The sequence below is a fragment of the Salminus brasiliensis genome, chromosome 1, assembly GCF_030463535.1.
Source record: "Salminus brasiliensis chromosome 1, fSalBra1.hap2, whole genome shotgun sequence".
NCBI lineage: Eukaryota > Metazoa > Chordata > Actinopteri > Characiformes > Bryconidae > Salminus > Salminus brasiliensis.
Window position 1 is genome coordinate 32244744 of NC_132878.1, and position 25593 is coordinate 32270336.

The 25593-nt window shown below is 39.5% G+C and overlaps 1 protein-coding gene across 2 annotated transcripts; it reads left to right on the forward strand.

Annotated features, from left to right (window-relative positions):
• The first annotated feature begins 675 nt into the window (after nucleotides 1-675).
• On the forward strand, nucleotides 676-22038 carry esrrgb (estrogen-related receptor gamma b). 2 transcript variants are annotated; one of them, XM_072695325.1, is made up of 7 exons: nucleotides 676-747; nucleotides 6015-6370; nucleotides 9381-9497; nucleotides 15695-15811; nucleotides 16048-16230; nucleotides 21319-21588; nucleotides 21794-22038. In XM_072695325.1, the coding sequence occupies exons 1-7, from the start codon at nucleotides 689-691 to the stop codon at nucleotides 22036-22038; spliced, it is 1347 nt and encodes a 448-aa protein (XP_072551426.1). In that variant the 5' UTR covers nucleotides 676-688. The 2 variants fall into 2 exon arrangements, with proteins under 2 accessions (XP_072551426.1, XP_072551435.1); XM_072695334.1 differs by having other exon boundaries at nucleotides 15695-15805.
• The last annotated feature ends 3555 nt before the right edge of the window (nucleotides 22039-25593 follow it).

Consider the following 25593-nt stretch of genomic DNA (forward strand, 5'->3'; position numbering starts at 1 on the left):
GCATTACTGGGATTCAAACCCAGGACCTCCTGTTTACTACACAGGCACTTTAACCAACTAAGCCACAGCTTGCCATGACATTGCTCTCTCTGGCGTAATGTCATGGTGTTTGATCCTACAACATTTATGAAGGGTTTTATGGCCATGAAGATCTAAAAATAGACATAGTTTGCTTGGATTCATGTAAATGCTATGCTAGGTAACATTTGCTGGACGAGGTCGTTAGCCGCCATGAAAACACTGCAGCAGCAAGTTTGGACGAGGGACAGAGACAACAGTGATTCTTAACAATAAAATGTTAATGGACAAACATAGAGAGAAGAATAAATTGAATATAATAAAACCAGCTGTCTTTCTCTCTCGTAGTCACCTGCGCTTCGTGACGCCTAGAATTCCTCCTTCCACCTATTGGCTAAGAGCTCGCCGACTCTCCTTCGCCATTGGTTGAGGAGCGCTGCTAATGCAAATGAATACATAAATATTCATGAGCGCCCCCTGTGTTGCCGCTATCTGAGCCGCGCGAGTCACTCTCCCTCTCTGTTGGAGGACAGGACAGAGAGCAGGGCAGCCACGCGGAGACACGCGCTTCAGTCCTGCTGTAGGAGCTGAAACTGAGTGTGTGTGTGTGTGTGAGAGAGAGAGAGAGAGAGAGAGAGAGAGAGAGTATGATCACAGCCTCTGTCTCATCATGGATCTAGTGGAGTTCTGCCAGCCCGAGTGTTTCTCCTTCCCTCCTCAACAGCCCGAGTAAGTAACCCTCTCTCTCTCTCTCTCTCTCTGTCTGTGTCTTCATGTTTAGGGTGTGTGGGAGCAGCTGTTCGTGCTGCTCGCGCGGCTCTGAGGCTGTAGGTGAGTGTTGAGTGTTCAGTGGACTGGAGCAGAGGGGCAGCGCTGCAACTTCAGCTTACAGAGATCAGTAGAGCTATGGAGAGCTGACAGGAGAGAGCGAGTTACTGGCTTTTAAACATGCAGTAATTCCTTTATTCATGCATTCATTCATCCACCCATATTACTATTTATACGTCCATACATGCACGAATGATTATCCTGCTCATTCATTTATCCATTCATCCATTAAGTCATTCATTCATACATACACTAATTCAGCCATCCATACATTCATGTATCCATCAAACCATGCACTCATCCATTCATTCATTCAGTCTGTCAACAGTCGATTTGTCCATTAATATATGTAATAACTGATGTGTTCTTTTATTTATTCATTCATTCGCACACATTTCCATTTATTCACCTGTTTATCCGTCCATGCGTCCATGCATCCATCCATCCATCCATCCATCCATCCATCCATCCATTCATTCATTTATTCATCAGTTCACACCATCTACATATCCATGTATCCATCCATCCACCTGTGCATTAATTCACTTGTATGTCTGTTTATTTATCCAGTGATTCGTACACTTATACATGCATTAACTGCCACACTAATAATTCATTCATTCATTCATTTCCATCCACTCCATCCATCCATTGGCCCTCTTATTCACCTGTTCATTTGTCATTCATCCATTCATTCAGATATCTATATTCGACGGATCCATACATCATTCATCTATCCATTCATCATTCATCCATCCATTCGGCCATTTTTCCATCCATTCATCCACTCATCTTATCACACTAATAAGATATTCATCCAGCCATCATCCATTCATCCACCCATCCCTCCATCTATCTTTTCCTTCATCCATCCATCCATCCATCTATCCGACCAGTTAAGCTAGTTAAGTTACACTAAAAAGATATCCATACACACATATAGACCCCCATCAGACCCCTACCACTTTAGCAGTGTTGAGTATTCTGCCACACACAGCTAAACAGAAAGACATGAGTGACCTTCTGTCCTCTCTCTCTCTCTCTCTCTCTCTCTCTCTCTCTCTCTCTCTCTCTCTCTCTCTCTCTCTCTTTACCGCGACTGTCCTCAGGCCGCTCTCTGCTCACTGTACTTTATAGGCTTTGTGTCGAGGGTTAATTGCTTTTTTGAAAGTCAGCTAGAGGAGTGTTCTCCCATTAGCTGTGATAGAGGTGTGGGTTTGAGTGGTAATGTGTGGAAATCACACACTACACACACACTGCACTGATGAGAGGATTGATTACTGTCAAACACATAGATTCAATATTTCATCAATCACAAGGCTTTTAATCTGACAAAAAATGATCACTCTCTCTCTTTCCTCCTCTATTTCTGACCCTCTCTCTGTCTCTCTAATTCTCCCCCTCTTTCTCTGACTCTCTTTCCTTCTCTGTCTTTCTATCTCTCTCTCTTTTTATCTCCATTCTCTCTCACACTTTCTTTCCTTCTCTATTTCTGCCTCTCTCTCTATCTCTCTCTTCCTATCTCTCTCTTTCTCTATCTCTCTCACTCTCTCTAGCTCTCGCTTCCCTTCTCTCTCTCTCTCTCTCTCTCTCTCACTCTCTCTATCTCTCTCTTCCTTTCTCTGTTCCCCCCTCTCTCTTTCCTTCCTTCTCTCTCTCTCTCTCTCTCTCTCTCTCTCTCTCTCTCTCTCTCTTCTATATCTCCCCTCTTTCTCTTACTTTCTCTTCTATTTTACCTGCTTTTGCATTCTTTTTCTGCTGTTCTCTAACTCACCCTTAGTCACTCTGTTTTTCTCTATTCTGACTTACTCTTATATTTTCTATATAGCATCAAAAAAGGTTCATATATTCATGTATCCCCCCGTATCCTTGTTTGTGATGTCAGTTCAATGAAGTCTATTACAGTAAAATAAGCTAAAACTAGTGGTTAATAATGTGGAAAACATACTGGGGGTAAAGTCTGCTCTTTATACTGAGGAACACAGTTATCTGAACGTAAAGCTGAGTGTGTTGAATCTGAACACACTCAGAGCATGAACGCACAGCTGATTGATGTTAATGGCTTTACAGGTGTTTTATTGTGTAATTAAACAGTAACAGTGATAATTAAAGTTCATTCCGAGTTAGCGGCTCCAGCTTTATCAGTCGGCGGAATAAAAGCAGGGCGGCAAACACTCATTACAGCCGTATCAGCAGCCTAGCTCCACACACACCAACACCGCAGACAGTTTACACAGGAAAATGGTGCACTCGATGAACTAGAAGAAAAGATGGACAAGGGGTCAGCGGAAATGCTAGGCACGCTAATTGTTCAGGCAGCTGATATCACTCCACACACAGTCCTAACACTACCACACCTTCAACCCCATTAATAGACCTTTAGCCTGATAAAGGAGAACATGCAGTGTGTGATCCCCACATAGAGAGAAGTCTGTCTCTGTCTCCTTTAGACATTGTTGCACATCATGAGGAATGGCCAGAAACTCCATAATCTTTTGTTTTTGCTCACATAAAAAGAGCTCATAAACATAAACAAGTCGGGACCACCTCAGAGACATGTACACACAAGAAATAAAGACAAGCTCTAGCACTACATGTAACACTGCCTACATGATCAATATAACAGTTAGCCACAGTAGAAACTCATACTGCTCATATACAGACAGAATTGAATAAATACACTCATATTATAATTCATTAAAAGTACAAATCACTACTTGAACTGTGCCCATATGAACAGGTTTAAGCTATTCATCCACATTTTTGGAAAATTACATTTATTTCTATTATGTCACAGTTTAACTTTGAGCATGTCAGATTTTACTTCTCACTACTTTTAATAAAATGTTTTAAAAATGAATTTAAAAAAAAAGTAAACATTTACTTTTGAGATTAAGTTTTAGAGTCTAGTGATGACACTAAGATACTCAAATAAATTTAATTTGACATAAAAACTGTAATTTAGTCATAAACTACTTTTTTTTTTTTTACATGTACAAATGTGCATGGCAAATAAGTGTAAGAATTTTAACCCTGTTCTTACTAGTGAAAGTTTCCCCATGTGCAAATTTAATTCCTAAACAAATATAAATAAAACAGTTTTCACTTAGAATTAAGTGTGTCCCTTTTTTTAGGAGAAATAACTGAATTGTTACTTCTTTAAAAGGAATTTCTGATGTCCTGAAGCTCAAATGCTTTCCATACTTGCTGTACTGTCACAACATACAGGCATTTGCAGACAAAGTGTTTTTGTGTCATCTTATGTGTTAATTTGTATGTATTATTATTTGTAATGTATTAATTTATTTCTGTGGAACTGATTAATGTAAATATGAAGTTGTTCCATGTAGAAATAAGATACCGTCTTCCTACATGTAAAAAATATTTGCACGCATATAAATTCTAGAATTACTAATATTTTTTACTACTTGAATTTCTGATGCCACACAGCCTGCAGGCTTATGCGGTCTTACCGCAGACAACTGAGATGCTGGACTGTCGCAAAATATGGGCATTTACAGACAACACGAGAGGCAATTAGCGAGCGGAAGTGTTTAACTTGTGTGTTGTGTGGCGTGGAGGCGGGCAGGCTGAGTAAAGAGATTTGTGTGGAGGTAATTCTCTGGCAGAACTCACTGGAAGAGACTTAGAGCAATGAGATTGCAGCGACGTTGGTCAGGTCAGGGCTCCACTCGTTCACACACAAAAGCCAAATCAGCTTCTGCATCACGTTAATGGTGGCTTTCCAGAAGGTGTGTGCATGTGTGCCTAAGTGTGTGAGAGTCTCTGAGGTGGGGGTTGTGCCACACACCTGGCTGAATGTTGATGGACAGGTATTAACAGGTACACTCTGGTAATAGTTGTGTGTGTACTGTAAACATGTGTAGCAGCCAGACGTGGGAAAGTTGGAGGTGAAAGCTGTGAGAAAAAGGCCACGTAGCTGTCATTTGTGGGGTTTTGTTACTGTGGTGCATTTTTTTTCCTGCATTTAAAGCAGAATTTTCGCCACTAAGAGGAAACACTGAAGCTGACATTGTGGAAATTTTGGAAGATCTGACAGAAAGGATACCTAAAAGATAACAGCCTGAATGCTGAACCAATAACTGTCCTGTTGTGCCCCTATGTTGTATATGCTTTCAACCATTTTTTTTTTACTCTAAACTTTTAGTCTATGCCACATTAGTATGGAAAAATACTTGTTTGGAAAATAATGACAGATCAATTACAAGAACAAATATTACTAGTTATATAGAGATATCCTTTATAGTTAGAGATTTTAAAAAAGAAAACATTAAAAGAAAATAAATTAGATAAAGATACTAACAAAACAGATAGTAAGTAATTATTTTGATATACTACATACATTTTGGGAAACCAAATAATTCTTAAGAAATTGTAGGTCAGAATTAAAAAAAAAATTAGTCATTATTCTAAACATGAATTCAAATATTTTGATCATTTTTGGAAAATAAAACGTAAGTATAAGAAAATGTCATTATTTTGAGACATGAAAACAGCAATTTGGTAAATCGCATACATACATTTTGAGTTCATTGAATTGTTATTGTAATGGCACTATAAAGTATAAAGTACTAGAGACCCAGACGTGAGTAAAAGTACAAGTGCTTTATCAAAAAAGTGATAGAGAAATCCTCTTTAAGCTCCATACCTAAGAGTAAGTACTAAAGTATTCAACAGTGTTCCTGAGAAATCTTAGTCCATGCCTCATGAGCAGTGGCCTCCAGTTCACTACTATTAATGGGTTTGCTGCTGGAAACCACCTTCTTTAAAAAAGATTTTCAAGGTTTAAGTCAAGTGACTGTAACGGCTGCTCTAGAGTCGGATATCTTCTAACACAGGACTTCTTCTGAAACCCCGCCCGAAAAGTACCTGTTTTCTTACATTGCTCCACAGAACAGAATCCCAAACCTTCTGTGGCTTATTCATATAGTTTTGAGCAGATTGGAGGTGAGATTTTCTTGTGCGTTTGGGTCAGTAGAGACATGGAGACCTTTAGCATGTAGTATTAACTAAGGTCTCAGTGCCTGCTGCCACCTTATAAGCCATTTAAAACAAAGCTTATTCACAAATATCTAATTAATCTAAATATCTAATATTAAAGAAAAAGAAAAAGAAAATAATTATATAATTCTATTCTCTCTCTTCAGCTTCCTGGACATGATGTCACTCAACACCCACTGCCCCACCTATATCAAGACAGAGCCAGCAAGCCCCGCCTCTCTGACGGACAGCTTGATGCAGCACAGTCCAGGAGGATCATCAGACACGGGCAGCAGCTACAGTTCTATAGCAAAGGGCAGCCAGGGGGGCGTGGACTCGCCCTCTCTGAGGACTGGCGGGGCCCCCTGCAGACTGCTGGAGGAGCCACAAGTGAAGAGTGAGTTTGGACTGACGACGTCGCCCAAGCGTTCTTGTCTAGTCTGCGGAGACATTGCATCTGGCTTCCACTACGGCGTGGCCTCCTGCGAAGCCTGCAAAGCCTTCTTCAAACGCACCATTCAAGGTTAGAACACAGATCATGTACTCTGTGTCTGCATCTCTAAAAGCCTGGGGTTGAGCAGCTGTCACAATGCACAAGCAAGATTTAAAAATGCGGAGAAAACAATACTCAAGTACAGTACATGTTCTCTAATATAGGATTATAGAGTAGTAACAAGGTACAGTTACTGAAGTATTTTACAACCCTGGCATGCAGTTTATTCACCAAAAAAATGTATTCAAACATGATAATTTGTGAACTTTAGCATTAGCTCTATCCACAAATCATTGCTGCCTCTGCAGTTGGCATGACTGCAGGCAAAATGATGCATTAGACATGTTTGTCTTTGTCATGCATGGAGATCCATAAGCCGCTCAACCTGCATTTGAAAGTTACGCTTCTGAATGTGGCTGGCTCGTATTTTGCCTGGTCTATAACTCCCCTTTCACCACACATTAGTCAAACTAACAAGCCTGTGGCTACACATGGCTACAAGAATATGTCAAACTCAACGGATCCAGATATACCTAGGCCTTTATTCAGCTACCGGGACACCCAATTTTCAAATTCAAAGGAGCCTATTCAGTGTTACTATTTGCCAATTTTATTTTTTAAAATAGAATTCTGTCAAACTTTTCCCTTTTCTCACAGTTTGGTACTGCTAATTACCCCACCAAGTCATAACGTCCTCTAGCACAAGCAATTATCCCGCCACTGGACATGTGTCTCCTCTGATACATGTAAAGCTAGCAACTGCCTCTTTTTTAACTGTTACTGATGCGCCATCACCAGACAGCAGTCACACTGAGAGGAAATCACTGGGTCAGGCACCTGTTTCGGCCAACATCGTTTCAAGAATTATAGGGGGGAAGGAGCGCCATTTATCCACCCGGAGAGTGCAGAGCCTGTTGTGCTCTCTGACTACTGATGGCAAAGCGGCATGGCTCGGGATTCGAACTTGCGACCCCTGGGCCATAGTAGTAGCACATTAGACTGTCTATGACTATGGACATTGAAAATTACTTTAACTGATTATGGTTGATTCTAAAATTACACAATCACCTGCTGTTCAATGTTGTCTCAGGCATTGGCATGGTGACAACCGACCGAGATGATGGATTTGTTTTTTTATTTCATCCACCCATTTTCATTACTGGATCACATAGTCCCCTTATTGCAGTACAAATGTACCAGACTATTCTAAAACTGGACCATAGAGTCCTACATTACTGCAGTTCACTGTTCTTAAGCTCTGACGGCAGACTCTATCAGCTGGACCATGAAGCTCTAAAGTTAAACTTCTGGCCCTAGAGATTTAGACTTGAATAAGGCTTTTCGACCTGAGCGAGTCGAGGCAGCCAGGTGTTGAGGACTGTGGACATTGTCTGGAAACATCTCTTAATGTGGGTTTTATAGACTGTAATTATTACTTATATTACTTATAAAAGACTAGAATAATTAGCTAACTCTAGTGTTATTACTGGTTTTGGAGATTTGCATTTTTGTGGTCCAAAACTCCAAAACAAGTGTAATGTAGTACTTAGACTCCCATTTTTTGTTGCATTTTGTCATTTCTACAGCATAGCTGAGTAACTAGGAAACAATCGCTTCCTTTGTGCAATGGCAGCAGCATTGATTACTAGCATACACTGTATTTTGAGCCTTTTACCTTATAAACTGTGACAATACACAATGTGAATGCAAGTGTATGCATCTATCAGATCCTGCTTATTGATGCAACACATTGGAAGAGACATTGGAAGAGACATTGGAAGAGCATTAATAGCTCCTCCTTTGGTCAAATTTCAGCCTGTAAAACCTGAGTCACTTTCATAATTAATAAGTTATATACTGACTTAGTTATATACTTTTTCTTGCTTAGTTACTTGGGCTTTGTTCAGACACACAGCTCTAATCCCACTCTTGGTTCCCATCCTGTGCTCCACATTGCCACTAAGCTTCTGATGTTGTGCACTATTTGCATATTGCTTCCACTGTTTATACTGAAGGAACACACTAAGTAGTTGTTTAATGTGTTTATAGGTGTTTGTGTGTGTGTGCTGGTTGTTGTTTGGGTGGGGCCCACAGGAGCCGTTTCTGGTGTAATCCTAATAGCTTTGCACAGGATTACACCTGAAATGGCTGTGGCTCTTGGCTTAACCATGGAGGTCTGGACAGGTTTAAGAACTTGACTGCCAGATGACTTGTGAGTGAGTGTGTAAATGTGTGAGTGCACATGACTATTATTACATCTAGGTTTTTACATATAATACATATTATTTGTATGTCCTCCGATTGGCTAGAACTTTGACAAAGGCTAGATTATGATGGCTAGACCGCTAAGTCAGAGCATCTGTAAAACTGTAGGTCTGGTATGTAGTCGTGGTATGGAACACGGCTCTGGGAACACTCTTTAACATCTACATGAATGAGTTTTTAAGCTTTTGCACTGTGCAGCACTGCTCTAGCCCATTTGCTAAGCTACACTTAGAACTTAACATTCTGAACTGAGAGGAAAAGCCTGTCGATCTCTACTTGCCCTTTGGTCCAAATAGTTTTATAGTATAATAACCAATAACACTTCACAGAAATGAAAAAGGGGTCCACCCAGCAAAAGCAGCTACACTAGCTGGTGATGGCATCTAATTGAGATGCTACCTGAACAATTCTGCGGTAACACTCAGGAGCAGAGCCTATGAAAAGGTATTACACAATTTGCCTAAATATATTCCATCAATATTCCATCAATTTTTAGGGCCCCTGTCAGTCACAGGCCCTTAGAATTGTCCTAACTCCCCCCTGGTAACACCCTAAAAGTGCAAAGTCACACAGTCAACCTTCTTTGCCAGCTGGTCTAAGAGCTCACACAGCAGCTACCATCGAGGAGTCCTACAGCTCAGACCACATCTACTAAACAAATTCCAATTGGACACATTAGGAATTGCATGAATCAGAAATGTGCAGGTGTTTCTAATAAAGTGCTTGGGTGAGTGCACATCCATACTTCAACAACCCCCCCCCCCTCTCTCTCTAGGGAGTATTGAGTATACGTGCCCAGCAAGCAGTGAGTGTGAGATCACTAAGAGAAGGAGGAAATCCTGCCAGGCCTGCCGCTTCACCAAGTGCATCTCAGTGGGCATGCTCCGAGAAGGTGAGTGAACGTGTATACGTGTGTGTGTGTGTGTGTGCATTTCACAGAGAGAGAAAGTGAAGAGATAGGATGTTAATAAAGCTGACTGTAAAAGCATGTGTATATATTTACTTGTGTGTGCAGTTGGAAAAGGGGAGCAGTATGAGGGATGGCCTGTATGAGTGTATATATATATATATATATATGATTGCCGTTTGGACGTCTTTGCAGGTGTGCATGTAGGCTGTGTATGTGTGTGCAGCTTGAGGGAGTGTATATATATGTCTTCCACCTGCTAAATACACAAATGCTCCTCATAAGTTCCTCATGAAGGAACATAGCCTGTAGGCAGTCAAACATCAGCACTTATTATTATTGTATATCATCGCTGTCGCTTGCATCTCCATTTTTCATTTTTTTGACCTCATGTGAATCTGACGGTTGTTCTTTGTGTGAAAATAGCCAATAGAAATAATTCGACAGTCACTTCAGTTGAAAGTCCTATTGAAGGTGTTTTCCTTCTACTTTAAAGTTGCCAGTTAGGAGGGACAATATGTGAACTCACTGGCCACTTTATTAGAAACACCTCCCTTGTGCTTTCACTCACTGGCCACTTTATTAGAAACACCTTCCTTGTGTTTTCAATTACTGGCCACTATTAGAAACACTCATTTGTGCTTCCACTCAGTGGCCTTTTTGTTAGAAATGCAATCCCTATTTTTTTACTCACTGGCCACTTTATTGTGGACACTTTTTGGCATTGGCAGTATTGGAATTTCCCACCCCTGTGTTGATTGTTAGATACATCAGCCTCATAGCTCCAATGCCCTGAGAATTAAAGGGCACATTTTGATATAAAAGTATGGACAAAACAGCACAAGCTTTACTGAGGACAGTGATATAGAAAGGGAAGTTTTTTCTGATGTGTAAATGGATGTTTTTCCATATTAAGGAAAGGGATGTTTTTCCATGGTATGGAAATAAAAGGCTTTCCGTATTATGGAAAGGGAAGGTTTTCTGTATTATGGAAAGGGAAGGAAAGGGAAGATTTTCTGTATTATGGAAAGGGAAGGTTTTCTGTATTATGGAAAGGGAAGGTTTTTCGCAATATGAAAAGGGAAGGTTTTCCATATTATGGAAAGGAAGGTTTTCTGTGATATGGAAAGGGAAGGTTTTCTGTGATATGGAAAGGGAAGGTCTTCTGTGATATGGAAAGGGAAGGTTTTCTGTGATATGGAAAGGAAGGTTTTCTGTGATATGGAAAGGGAAGGTTTTCTGTGATATAGAAAGGGAAGGTTTTCCGTATTATGGAAAAGGAAGGTTTTTTGTAATATAGAAAGGGAAGGTTTTTCGTAATATTAAAGGGAAGGTTTTCCATAATATGGAAAGGGAAGGTTTTCCGTGATATGGAAAGGGAAGTTTTCCTATGATGTGCAAAGGGATGTTTTTCCAGATTAAGGAAAAGGAGGTTTTTCTGTAATATGGAAAGGGAAGGTTTTCTGTAATATGAAAAGGGAAGGTTTTCCGTATTATGGGAAGGTTTTCTGTAATATGGAAAGAGAAGGTTTTCTGTAATATGGAAAGGGAAGTTTTTCTATGATGTAGAAAGGGAAGTGTTTTGAAAATCCCTTGAAAATTACATAGGTAAGATCTGTCGAGGTTCATAACTGCAGCAGCATCTTTATGAGGGGTGGTAAAACCTGCCTTAATTGAAGCAGACACCACAGATCAATACTTATAATGAAATCAAACTAATGGAATCTTACACCTGCTGTTAAATATACACATTTAACCAGAGGACACATGCAAGGACACATGCACGCACACACACAGGATCCAGCACTGTGTAGACACTTGTTTGATCAGTGTTGCATGTTGCTCTGTGTTTGTTGATGTAGTGTGGTGTGTAACACTTGCATGGTGAATTGGTTTTAGGGAGACGGGTAGTGATTAGTGAGCCCATATGGCAGTATCTTAACACATAACATCAAAGAGGTTCTGTCCACACACACATACACACACAGTGCTTTCAGTCCCAACAAGACAGTTAAACTGTAGGTCATGCTTTCAGCTGTTCAGTAGTAGAGGAGTGTGTCTGTGGTGTAAAGTCACCATAGCTTTATATTTCAGAAGTGTAAAGCCCTCTTCAGAATGAGCTCATAGGTTCAGTCACAGGATGTGTGTGTTTGTAAGAGAGATTCTCTTCTCTTCTCTTCTCTTCTCTTCTCTTTTCTCCTCTCCTCTCCTCTTCTCTTCTCTTCTCTTCTCTTCTCTTCTCTTCTCTCCTCTTCTCCTCTCCTCTCCTCTCCTCTCCTCTCCTCTTCTCTTCTCTTCTCTTCTCTTCACTTCTGTTCTCCTCTCCTCTCCTTCTCTTCTCTTCTCTTCTCTTCTCCTCTCCTCTTTTCTCTTCTGTTCTCTTTTCTTCTCTTCTCTCCTCTCCTCTCTTCTCTCCTCTTCTCCTCTCTTCTCATCTTCTCTTCTCTTCTGTTCTCTTCTCTTTTTTTCTCTTCTTCTGTTCTTTTCTCTTCTTTACTCATCTTCTCTTCTTTACTCATCTTCTCTTCTCCTTTCTTCTTCTCTTCTCATATCTTCTCTTGTCTTCTGTTCTCTTATCTTCTCTTTCTTCTCTTCTCTTCTTAACTCATCTTATCTTCTTCTCTTCTTTACTCATCTTCTCTTCTCCTCTTCTCATTTCTTCTTCTCTTCTCTTCTTTACTCGTCTTCTCTTCTCTTCTCTTCTTCTCGTTTCTTCTTCTCTTCTCTTCTTTACTCATCTTCTCCTCTCCTCTCCTCTCCTCTCTTCTGTTCTCTTTTCTTCTCTTCTCTTCTCTCCTCTCCTCTCTTCTCTCTTCTTCTCCTCTCTTCTCATCTTCTCTTCTGTTCTCTTCTCTTCTGTTCTCTCCTCTTCTCTTCTCCTCTCTTCTCTTCTGTTCTCTTCTCTCCTCTTCTCTTCTCTTCTTTTCTTCTATCTCCTCTTCTCTTCTCTTCTCTTCTCTTCTCTTCTCTTCTTCTGTTCTCTTCTCTTTTCTTCTCTTTTCTTCTCTTATTCTGTTCTTCTCTTCTTCTGTTCTCTTCTTCTGTTCTTTTCTCTTCTTTACTCATCTTCTCTTCTCCTTTCTTCTTTTCTTCTCTTCTCTTCTCTTCTCTTGTCTTCTGTTCTCTTCTCTTTCTTCTCTTCTCTTCTTAACTCATCTTCTCTTCTTCTCTTCTTTACTCATCTCTTCTCTTCTCGTTTCTTCTTCTCTTCTCTTCTTTACTCATCTTCTCTTTTCTTCTTCTCGTTTCTTTTTCTCTTCTCTTCTTTACTCATCTTCTCTTATTCTCTTCTCTTTTCTTCTCATTTTCTCTTTTCTTCTATTCTTCTCTTCTCTTATTCTGTTCTTCTCTTCTCTTTTCTTCTATTCTTCTGTTCTCTTCTCTTCTTTACTCTTTAATCTTTAATCTTCTTTTCTTCTCTTGTGTTCTCTTCTCTTCTTCTCTATTTTCTTCTTCTCTTCTTTACTCATCTTCTCTTCTCTTTCTCTTCTTTTCTTCTCATTTTCTCTTCTCTTCTTTTCTTCTCGTTTCTTCTTCTCTTCTCTTCTTCTCTTTCTCTTCTCTTTTCTTCTCATTTTCTCTTCTCTTCTTCTCTTCTTCTCTTCTCTTCTTTACTCATCTTCTCTTCTCTTTCTCTTCTCTTTTCTTCTCATTTTCTATTCTCTTCTTCTCTTCTCTTCTCTTATTCTGTTCTTCTCTTCTCTTTTCTTCTCGTCTTCTCTTCTTCTCTTCTGTTCTCTTCTCTTCTTTACTCATCTTCTCTTCTTCTCTTCTGTTCTCTTCTCTTCTCCTCTACTCTTCTCATTTTTTCTTCTCTTCTTGTTATTTCTCTTCTCTTCTTATTTTATTTTTTGTTTTCTTTTTTCTTTTCTTAATGTTTCTCTGCTTATTATTCCTCTTCTTTTCTTGTTGTTTCTCTGCTCTTTATTCCTGTTCTTTTCACTTGCCATCTCTTGTTATTTCTCTTCTCTTCTCTTCTTTTCTCTTATTTTCTCTTTATTTCTCTTCTCTTCTCTTTCCTTCGGACATGGTGGCCTTTAGCTCATGTGCTAGTGCTCTAGAGTGTCATATTCTCTTGACCATGCTGTTCTATGGTGATTATACAAGCAGTGTGTGTACACGGTTTAATGCCTAGGTGCATGTTGAAGTAGCTGAATTTACCAATTTGAAGGGTGTCTGGATACCTCTGGACATATAATGTAAAGGATAAAGGATAAAGGTGCACGTATTCGTCACTGTACAGCGAAATGTGCCTGTCTATCTATCATGTCTCTTATTTCTCTGTACAATGATGACCAAATACCCTCTCACACACACTGTGCAACACTGAACAAGGCTTAATGGGTAGACAAATACACATGTGACAAATAACACACAGACAGCGAATGACTGAAAATGGCCATTACTGTAACCTATTAACACCTAGATCACACACATTTGCGTACATGCACAGACACAGAAATATGCTCACCTTCACACTCCGTTCAACAACAGACCGTGGAAACTTGTGCGTCAACAGCTGGAACTGCACTTTTCCATCTAATGTTACAGTGAGGTAATTTGCACTATGCCAGCGATGTTGCACCTCGGCCTGGCTCCTAAAAACATGGTGTGAGTCAAGATCCAGGGTGAAATATGACCATCGAAGTGTGTTTGTGCCTTTAAATGACGTGTCGATGTGAGTTTCAGCATATTAAGAGATTTGGCTGTTAAAACAGTGTTAATGCTATAAGCACACATAAGCTGAATTCTGTGTTGCAATGCAATTGTACTGTAAATGGACCATGGAAGACCTTGGACCATGGAGGACCTTGTATTTAAATGGCTAGGATGTGGTCATAAGCCAGCTGTCAGCGATGTGCCATCGAAACTGACAATCTTTTGTCCCTTCTTTAACTGTACATGGCTGCCTGTCCTTACACTGCTACTTCACATTAGAATCAGTATATCGTCACGGACATCTTGGGCCAATAGAAATACTCCAAAATTACATCAATACATTTTTTTTTTTTTTGCATTAATATCCAATTTTAGAAAGCCAATTATCCAACCCGCTCATTAGTACTCTTCCCCTATCACATGTAATGCTCCTGACGTAACACACCCGCATCCCCTAGTATAGCCCTGCTGTAAATGCGTTTATAATATATATATTATATATTATATATTGTGATTGTTATTATAACATTATAATTATACAATGTCATATTGTGTATCTATGTAGGTATCAAGTATAGTGTGTCTTTGTCTCTAGAAACCAACCCTGACTCTGGGAGTATTTTAGCTGAAGGAGATCTTTAGAGTCTAGGAAGGGCCTGAGAAACAAAACCGGGCCAGAACCGGCCCAATAAAGGTTCTAATCTGGCCCAGAATCCATGTTCTCAACAGCAACTTTTTAAGTGGGTTTAAATGTTTATTTAAAGAAGACCACTCTCCCTAAACTACACTTACACTGACATATAGGCACAAACACTGAGTGAGTCAATCTCAAGGGCAGGAACAGTCAAAATATCTATTTCAGCTGGGGTTGGAGTCCAACTCAAAGACAGATCCAGAATCTTTATTTCGAGGAGGGAGTCAGACTTCTTCTAAACAGTGAAGCCAGCGAGAGAACTGCTTCAGCTCAAAAAAAATGCAGACGTGTTCGTGAACAGGCTTATTGGGGTGCTATTATGTTACAGCTCTGACAGTAGCTGTATGTAGAGTCAAAGAAAGTTGTCACAGTTGCTGTTCCATGTGTACACTTTAGCCAAAATATGCAAACATTATGTCATTCTCTATTAGCAAACAAAATGAACCTAATGCTTCTCACAATCAGGGGGCTCAGGGTCAGACTCAGAGTCAGGTTGTCTAGGAAAAATCTGGGCCACTAGCTTTATGCTCTTTTGCACTGCCTAGGGTTGCTTTCTGAGTGGACAACCAAGCACTATGGTCAGTCAGAAAATGTGTTCTTCTGCCATGAACACTGGATGTTTATTCTTAAGGGTGGGGGTGTTAGAACTCCCAGTGATAATATTCCTTTTGTGTGCGTGCTTTAGGTGTTTAGTCTGCTTCTGTAGGTGCAGGGAGCCTGCCTGTTAAATAGCCAGGGAGCCAGCCTGCTAAATAGCCAGGGAGCCAGCCTGCTAAATAAGACTTCTCTTATTGTTTTTTCATTGGGTGTCGTGTGGGTGTTTCCACAGGTGTCCGTTTGGACAGAGTTCGAGGAGGCCGTCAGAAATATAAAAGAAGTATGGAGTCAGATAACAACTCTTACCTGAACCTGCAGTTACCTTTGACCCACAAGAAAACACGTGCAGGTAATACACACCTCAGCAACACTACATCACACAGCAAACAGCACAACACAACTTCACACTAACTATACTACTGTGCATTGCACTGGGAAGATACAGACACAGAATAAGATTCTCCAAACAGGCTGAACCTCCAAAACCCACCAGAATTACTCTATTCACTACTAGCTTTCTCTCTCTCTCTCTCTCTCTCTCTCTCTCTCTCTCTCTCTCTCTCTCTCTCCCTCTCTCTCTTTCAGAACCCTGCAGCATTAACATTGAGAATAAGGTGGTGTCCCATTTATTGGGGGCGGAGCCTGAGAAGGTGTTTGCCATGCCTGACCCTGCCCTCCCTGATGATGACATCAAAGCGCTAACCACACTGTGTGACCTTGCTGACCGGGAGCTGGTGCTCAACATTGGTTGGGCCAAACATCTTCCAGGTACACAAAATCACACACACACACACACACACACACACACACACACACACTTATTTTACTACACACAGTGCAGATAGCAATTGATGTTTGTATTACTGTAGCTGAGCAATACTACATCAGCACCTAAACCTAACCCTTACCGAAACGATATAACCCTAAACCTAAACTTAAACATACAAACCCTGATGTTAACCATAACCCAAAACTTCCCTTAACCTAGTTTTTAAAGTGACATCAGTAACCTACACATAAAGCTAACCCCAACATGTAACCAAAGTAATCTACATCTAATGCTAACCCTGACCTCAACATGTAAAAGTTGATCTTGTTCTCTCTCATTTTCCATTTTGTTCAGGTACTGTAAATACATTTATTCCTCACAGAGATACTAGTACAATAACACACAGACATACACAGGGAACCCATTATTAAATCTGGACTAACACCGATACTACTTGTAAGACAGCTTGAGAGATTAAGCTGGATGAGGGAGTACCATAGAGGCACAGAGTGAAGTGTGGAGTGGAGAGTGGAGTAGCTTGCATGTTTGCAGAATACCAGTTGCAGAATGTTTAGGAGAGACTTTGCTAAATAAATCCAGCAGGTTTTAAACTGGGATGGAATGTGCTACAGTAATTAAGACAATTCCCTTTCTGTGTCTCACAAGTGTTGTTGTGTGTTTCTGTGTGTGGTAACTTTCTCTCTAACACACACACACACACACACACACACATATATATATATATATATATATATGTAAATATAAAATTATTATTAGCATATGTAAAATGGCAAATATGGAGATACAAAGATCCCATTTACACTTGTGTATTTGGATTATATCCTGATAACATTTTAGCCACATTGACACTTGGTGGTCAAATGTTTCTCTGACTGAAATCTGATTGCTGTGTGGGACAGAATATGCATTATGATTTGTTTGTTGCACAGCAGTTATTACTGGTGTTTCAATTGTACTGGGAGGGGTTATGGGTGTTAAATGAGTCTGGGAGAGATGGATGTTTTTACACTGCTGTAACATGCGGCTTGGCCTTATCCAGATGTAATCATGACTATGATACGTAAAAAGTGATCAGGTGTAAATAGGGTCAAAGTGTCTCCATGACAATTTAAATTATATAAATACACCTATAATAATAATATGGGCCATATGTATTTATTGTATATGTATGTATCTATCTAGCTCTATATATTAAAGGATATAAACATCTATATCTAATAAGAATTTCCAAAGCCTAACTAAATCCAACCCTCGGCAGGTTTAAAGTGGATGTGGGTGCGTTTCTATCTCCCGCATTTCTGCTGCTTTTGTTCTTACTCAACAGCTTTCTGCCTTATCAGCAATAAATAACATTACATACACTCACAACAGAAATAACCACATATACCCATCCGCCCACACGCACACACACACACACATATACACATACAGAATGGGCTGGCACCTGTATTTGTGTTGACACTTGACTGTGTAGTAGTGCTTACAAAACAAAGTCCCTACCCAAACCAGGTGTGTGTGTGTGTGTGTGGATGCTTGTATTTGTGGTTTATATGTGTGTGTTTGTCGTACAGATCAGCAGATGCCTTGTGCAGGCAATGGCATTAAGTTTAGCTTGTTCAAGTGATTATTTGGCAAAAAAAAAAAAAAAAAAATCAAAGTATGTAATATTTTTAAATGGGACAGAATGGAACATGCATGATTGGTCAGTGTTGTTCTATATGTTATTGTGATATTTTTGTCTGTGGGAATCAGATTTATGCTACAGACGTAGCTCATAGAAAGGTTAGGGTTAGAGACATAGGAGCATTTCTTTAAGCTAGTGGTGGTTACCTATTTAAATGAGCTACCTGTGTGCCCTTCAGTAATAATTCATTAGATAAACAAGAAAATTAAATCAGATACATTTTTTTTCTGATACATTTCTCTGGTGGATTATCTGAAATAGACACAGAAGTCTGGGAATTTACTGCAGTACATTTTTACTGCAGTACAAGTGTTCTATGCTTTAATTTATTAAAAAAACTGAAATGAGCAGTACATTCCAGATGTATCAAATAGGATACAAAAATAAAAGTCATATATTCAAAGATTTGTTTATTTATTCTTTTTAAATAATTGGTCAGTAGGCCACATAAACACTTTTCTGGCAATTATTTGATAGTTCATGCTTTAAAGGGTTAAATATTAAGACAATAGCTGGACTTTAATTAATTATCAACCTCTTGTCTTAGTGTAGGTATCCTAGTGTGACACTTGGACACAAACACTATAATAGGAATTGACTAATAATACACTCTAAACTGATACAAATGCCGTTCAAGGTTTCTGAATTTGGCCACGCCCACTTCCTTTTCAAATCCAAACACATACAGGTACTTTAAACACTCAGTAGCTACAGCTACTGATTATGGCATTGAGTTACACAGCCTGAGGTGTTCTCGGTCTGCAACATCTCTGCCTCAGGCTGCAATATAGCCACCAAGCTGAGGGTCGTCATTCATATTTGAGCCAGTGATCTTCTTCCTCCTTTAAAAATGTCTCTGTTCTCAGCCCTCAGGATCCAGCTGTCTCCTACACTGCCTATATACTTCATAGTAACACAGAAAATGTTTGTCCCCCAGCCCTTCTGTCTTCTACGGCCTGTTTATTCTATGTTATTCTGTGTTTCTCTGTCATCAGTTGACAGTATTGGAACAACACTGATGGCTGTTGAATGTTCGGATTTGCCATCTGAGTCCACACACTGGGGCTTTGACCCATGTTAGTCTTTTTTATGCATTTGCGTATGTGTGTGTGTTCATGATGGCAGTGAAAGAGAGTAGTGGAAGTGGATGGATCTGAATTGACACGCTTGCTACCAGCTTTTTTAAGTTGCCCAGCAAAACAACCCTTGAATGCTGCACACACACACAAATAAGAAGCCCTCCTTCTAGCTATGCAGCTGGGAATTAACTGCCACTGGTGAGTGTGTGGATTTGTGTGTTGGTATTGTTAGCCAGACACTGATGTGTGTGTGTGTGTGTGTGTGATGTGGGTAAAATTGGCTATACAGTGACATTCAGGGATAAACAATAGCGCCATTGTCTGCCCCCTTGCCTAATTTTCTTGATGCCTCAGCCCTAAAAAGGGTGATCGGATGCGAATTGACAGTCATGCTTTTTGTGTTCGGTCGCTTTTCTTTGTTTGTGTTGTTCTGTTTTGGTGTACCTAAGTGACAGGGCGTCACAGAGGGCCGTTTGATGCCTTTAGCACGGCATGCGAATGTCAATACTCTTGAAGATCTTCAAGCTGTGAAGCTGAATAGCCCCCGATGCTGATTTAAGTCCCATGTATTGATCACGCAGATCGCAATCGGCTACTGAATGCATCCAGGGTTGGAGTCATATCACTCAGAGAGGCTGGGAGGGTTGAGAGACAAAAGAGAAAGGGCAGGAGAGAGAGTCTCATGACAGCTGTAAAAGACTGATAAAGATCACTCAGATAAAGATGAGACTAATTGAAAGCTTCTTTATCTTTCCCCTTCTGACACCCTCCCAATCAGTAGTCATCTGCTCACTGCATTACTAGAAAGTGGTGTATGTGTGTGTGTGTGTGTGTGTGTGTGTGTATTAGATATAAACTATATACTAGACATAAAATCCGAAAACAGGTTAAATAGTTATATAGCAAACCGTTACATTTACTAAAGAACCCTAGAAACAACAATGCAGTAAAGAATTATTATATATTATATAATGATTGCATTATTTAAATACGTAATTGGGCTTATAAGCTAGTTTGAGGTGCCCAGCCAACACACTCGTGGGCTAAGTGTGTTTCATGTGGGCTTGGGCTCTGAGTGGGTTTGGACATACTTTGTTACTGGGACCCAGTTGGGCTTCCTAAATGGGCCCATTGTTACAACCCACATGGAACCTTGGCTACTCATACAGGCCCCACAAGGACATGTTAGCTATAAGATTTTCCTCACAATAAACATTAAAAAATGTACTTAATAAAGCACCAAGTTAGGCCCTACTAACTACAAATAATACTGGGCTTCCCTGGGGAGAGATTTGAAAATGGTTCAATGAAAACATACTGAAACACCCAAAATCACAAAATATATTCTATAAATATTATGTTATTTGTATATATATTCTGATAAAATGTTCTCTATTTTCTGAGCAATTAAATACTTAATGCTTATAATTTGCTTTTTAAATATACTTTGTTCAGGTAAATTGTAATTTGACTTAAGGCACATGATTAGTCTGCAAACGTGTTAACCTTTTTTACACAAATGAATCATCTTACCAATTTTCCCCAACTTCCTCCCATAGGTCTCTTTCTTTACAAAGCCTACAGTTAGCATTTTTATTTAGTGATGTAAACACAGTGTCGATACTGTTGGGCTCAGGGGGTAGATTACATTTTATTTATGCTGAAATAAGGGTTAAATCTCATTCTCTTACCCCTCCCTCATCTCTCCCTCTCTCTCTCTCTCTCTCTCTCTCTCTCTCACACACACACACACAAACACAGCTGCTTTTCTCCTAGATCGTTTAATCCAGCCCAGGATCAGCCTGGACTGATCTTCCATTTATTTTTTTAAAAAATTAAAAGTTAAAAAGAATTTTCTCTATTAAAGCCTCAAACAACAAATCAAGGACATGCTAGCTAGCATTTTAACTTGTGATTAATCAGAATTGTGATTAACACTATTAGACATTCTAATTTATACATACAACACTTTAATTTTGTCCACTGTTGCTTCATGTGACTGGACAGTTATCAAAGCATTTGATAGTTGTACTGTATATGACTGCGTATAAATAAACTTTGATTTGAAATCATTTGGTGTGCTTGTACAGTACTGTCTGGGTATCAAAATGAATAGAAGTTGTCTCAAAAGCTGACATTTATTTGACCAATCTTTTTTTTCATTTCAAGTGTTTAATTCTCTTCTGAAATATTAGGTTGGAAGCTTTAAAATTGTAACAAACTTTGACTTTTTATTATTTATAAAATGTAATTCTAGAAAAGAAACATTGTCTTTATATTGGACATTGTCTTCTTTCCTATAGGTTTCTCCAGCCTCTCTCTGCCGGACCAGATGCGTCTACTCCAGAGCGCCTGGATGGAGGTTTTGATCCTGCGCGTGGTGTTCCGCTCACTGGGCACTCAGGATAAGCTTGTGTTTGCTGAGGACTACATTATGGATGTTGGTCAGGCTAAGCTTGCGGGTCTGCTTGAGCTCCACACAGCCATCCTACAGCTGGTCAGGAAGTACAGGGCCATGGGACTCGAGAGAGAGGAGTTTGTCACCCTCAAAGCCATAGCACTTGCCAACTCAGGTACAATACTAATGTGTACATCATCCACAAATATACAGGCAGTTGCACTCAGGAGGCAATTTTTAGGAAGGCACCTACAGTGCACCTACTCATTCATGCAATTATCTAATCAGCTAATCATGTGGTAGCAGTGCAATGCTTAAAGTCATGCAGATACAGGCCAGCAGCTTCAGGTATGTTCACATTCTCTTGTCCTGTCCCTCAGACTCTATGCACATAGAGGACATGGAAGCGGTTCAAAGGCTCCAGGACTGCGTGCACGAGGCCCTGCAGGACTACGAGCGTGCCCACCATGCAGAGGACCCTCGGCGTGCCGGAAAGCTGATCATGACCCTCCCTCTGCTCCGGCAGACCGCCACCAAGGCTGTCCAGCACTTTTGCAGCATCAAGCAGGATGGACGCGTGCCCATGCACAAACTCTTCCTGGAGCTACTAGAGGCCAATGCTTAACTTTCGTCCTGATTGGACATTCACTGGACTGTTACTGGACCTTTTTGAGGGCGGGGCAATTGAACAGAATCACAAACACAAACAAATATAATGTAAAATGGTGAAGGAATGAAGGGGAAAAGGAAGACGGTTATCTGTGACAAATGATCATAAATATGGATGTGATTTTTTGAAGAACTTAAAACTTGAAGACGTTGTTGTTTGATATTCTTGTTGCAGTCATTGCTGCTCTTATTTAAGATTAACAGCTTTCCATTTCTCTTTTTTGGTGCTGTAAGAAGATGCTTGAGGGAATAGAGCTGTGCTGAAGGATAGGAGAAGTCAATCTTGCCAGAGAAGAAATAATGTCATTGTCATAAGAAAACCTTGTAATTTCTAATTTCTTCTTGTAAGTTTTTTTGAATAGACCAAAAGAAATGGTCCAAAATGACATGGAATAAAAACTCATTTCATCTACAGACATGAAGAATATGCTGAAATTATAATATAAGATTATAAGAATTCTAAGACAAATGCTAATATACCACTTATTCCATTTTCATATATTTCAATGGTCATATATACACAAATTTCAGAGAAATGAAATACATAGAAATAAAAAGCAGATAGTTTTAGTGCAGGAGGCCAGCATTACTGAAACACTAATATATATCATATAATATACAAGGGTTCTTCTTGACAACCATGACAACAAAACAAATGTTTTTGCATGTTTCAGTGGTTTTTCTCTAGACTATTAAGGAACGTATTTTTTCTGTAGATAGCGTTCTTTAGAACAGCCATCGGTTCTGTATAAAACCATGAATGCTTTGCCTGGTAAATCTGTTCTTCTCTACACTCCTAAAAAAGGCTCTTCAATGGTTCTTTAGTAAAGCCAATGGTTTAGTGTGGTGCCATTTCAGTCATGCCTTTTATAGATGATTTATATAGAAGCTTTGTGTAGCACCAAAAAGGGTTCCACTGTCACCAAAGAACCCTTTTTGTTTAGAGTGTGTGCTAATGAACCTCATGTATACATTCTCTTTAAAAAAACTTAAAATGCTTATTTATGGTACCAAACAGGGTTAGAGAGTGCACCATCAAATATAAATCAAATCTAATCACCAGCTAATCTGATGCTGATACCATTCTGAAATCATCACCTTACTTCTCCGACAAAGTCACAAGGTTTTCCTATGACTCCGACAATACGAAGCAATAGCAGAACCCCAAAAAGCCCTGAGGTGTCTGTTTTTTCAACCTGATCTCAGAGAGAGGTCAGCACAAATTCTGATCTCAGCTCTTGAGACACCTGAACAAGGTGATCAAAGGCTGTAGCGCTCTGTTTGCCTGGCTGTGCTGTGCTGGAAGCTGGAACAAGCAGAGCAAGAACACAGGCTGACTGGATACCCTAGACTAGATTGGTACAGTACAGTGGCCTAAAAATGGGAAGGCGCTGCAGCTGTGAAGCTTGTTCATCTTGTGTCCATGTTTCCAGGCTTCAACAGTGAAGCACTACTGAAAAAAAAAATATTGTGCTGAATATAATGGAAGGATACAATGAAGAATGCTTGTCATGTTTTGTATGTTTTTGAAACCCATGTTTGTTTTCCTGGTGAACTGTGTTAGATAATAATGCGTCGTCTGCTCAGGAAGCCAACAATTCCAGCAATAACACGAAATGCGTTCAGCCAAGTAGTTCTGAATATTTCCTGCCACATGAAGACATAAAAAAAAAATCCATATCAACACGTACTGCGTTCCCGACATGCTGTGAGCTTAATCCATTCGTCATTCTTTTCAATGAAAGTGATTGCTGAGGAAGCGGAGATGTGAAATGAGTCATATATCGTTGCCAGTGCAGTCTTCTTTAATAGTCTTGTATGCATATTTGAACAGGGCTGAGACCAAGTCTGACGCTGCTGACCCCTCCATGTGCCTGACTGCTGTATATAACCATAACATTCCCAGCCCAAGTCAGCCCAAAAAATTACTGAACAGAAGCTTCCAGAAACCACCAACACCATCCCTCCTCTCTCTTACAGTCTCCTCCCATACAATCATAGGCTGAGGGAATGGCTGATGACCATGGTCATATGGTCACATAGAAAGCTTACTCATAACAGTGTGGTGACTAAAAATGCCTTCTGTTGAGTTGTCCAATAACGTGGTGTTAGTGACGGTTTGAGAAGATGCTGTGGTGCCTCACTTGTCCTGGTGGAAGCTTGTGGTAATCTTCACTGTTCCAGTTTGGTAGCATCATGTGATGAAGTAGAGACTCAGAGAGTGGGTGGAACATGACATGACATTGGGGAAAAAACTTGGTAAATGTCCAAAATGAAAAAAAAAGTGTTTTACCTTACGTTGTCTTGAAAAGTTGTATTTGATACAAGGTACAGAAAAAAAACGTCTCATATGCACCATCTTATTCCCTTATTGCCCTACATTCTTAGGTCTCATTAGGTCTCTTCAATCTATGAATGACTGATTTAAGCCATATTGCAGTAATCCAAATGATTGATGAACTATGAGTGTGTTTTTGTTAGAGCTGGGAAACACATATGAAGTCGAGATTATACAAGGGCCAGGCTTGGTGAAGTATTACCTCAGTCACGCATCTGTAAATGTAATACATACCGTATACATCTGTTCACATAACTGTATTCATGAATACTGTAATATCTGATCCTAGGTCAGGATTCTCATTATAGGGACTATAATATAGATGCTAAGACACATAGAAAGTCAAGGATTCTTCAATTTAGCTTGAAAACATAAGCCGGAAGTCAAGCCTGTCCAATAAAAGAGGAAGTCTGAGGGGTATTCCTATTGGATATTCCTTAATTCAGGCTTAAATGATCCAGCTTACTGAAATCTTTATTAAACCTTTTGAATTTGTGTCAAAAGTTTCACACGGACACACTGGATTCACAGACTTTTCACCTAATTATAAAATTTTGTATGATTACACGTTTCAAAGCCAAATGTGAATAATTCAAATGTATGGCTATGTATCAATTCATAGCCATATCTGTCTATCTATTATGCCTTTTTCATGAAAAGTTAATACCATGAAAAAACCCAATGACATCAAAACTGTGAAACAGCTTATATGGAATTACTTCAGTATTATTAATAATATTTGTACCTGGAATGATTCCATATTAGTTGTTTCACAGTTTTGATGCCACTAATGTTCTTCTTAAATTAAAAATGTGGAAATTAGTAAATAAAAAGAAAATAAAAGAGTAAAACACTTGCATGTGGAGCCATTAAAGAAATCTAGTCTGTCCAGCTGTAAAGAAAACACAAAAGACCTACTTGTTAAAAATAAATAAATAAATAAATAGATCAATACAAATCGGGAATTGATTGCAAATGAAATGTTCTTAATTACAATTATAGTTTTCAACTTTTTAACAAATTGATGTGATCAGGTTCTACATAAGACAGGTTTTTGTTTGAAGAAAATCAAACATTGCATTAGGATATCCTGCTGTAATCTCTCCCTATGTTGGACTGTTGATGCTGCATGACCCAATCAAAATTTAGATTCAATTATTAGAAAAGCAAGAA

Coding starts and splice junctions, on each gene's coding strand:
- esrrgb (XM_072695325.1), top strand. CDS start 689: ATGGATCTAGTGGAGTTCTGCCAGCCCGAGTGTTTCTCCTTCCCTCCT. Junction 748..6,014: donor TTCCCTCCTCAACAGCCCGA/GTAAGTAACCCT, acceptor CTCTCTCTTCAG/CTTCCTGGACATGATGTCAC. Junction 15,812..16,047: donor CCACAAGAAAACACGTGCAG/GTAATACACACC, acceptor TCTCTCTTTCAG/AACCCTGCAGCATTAACATT.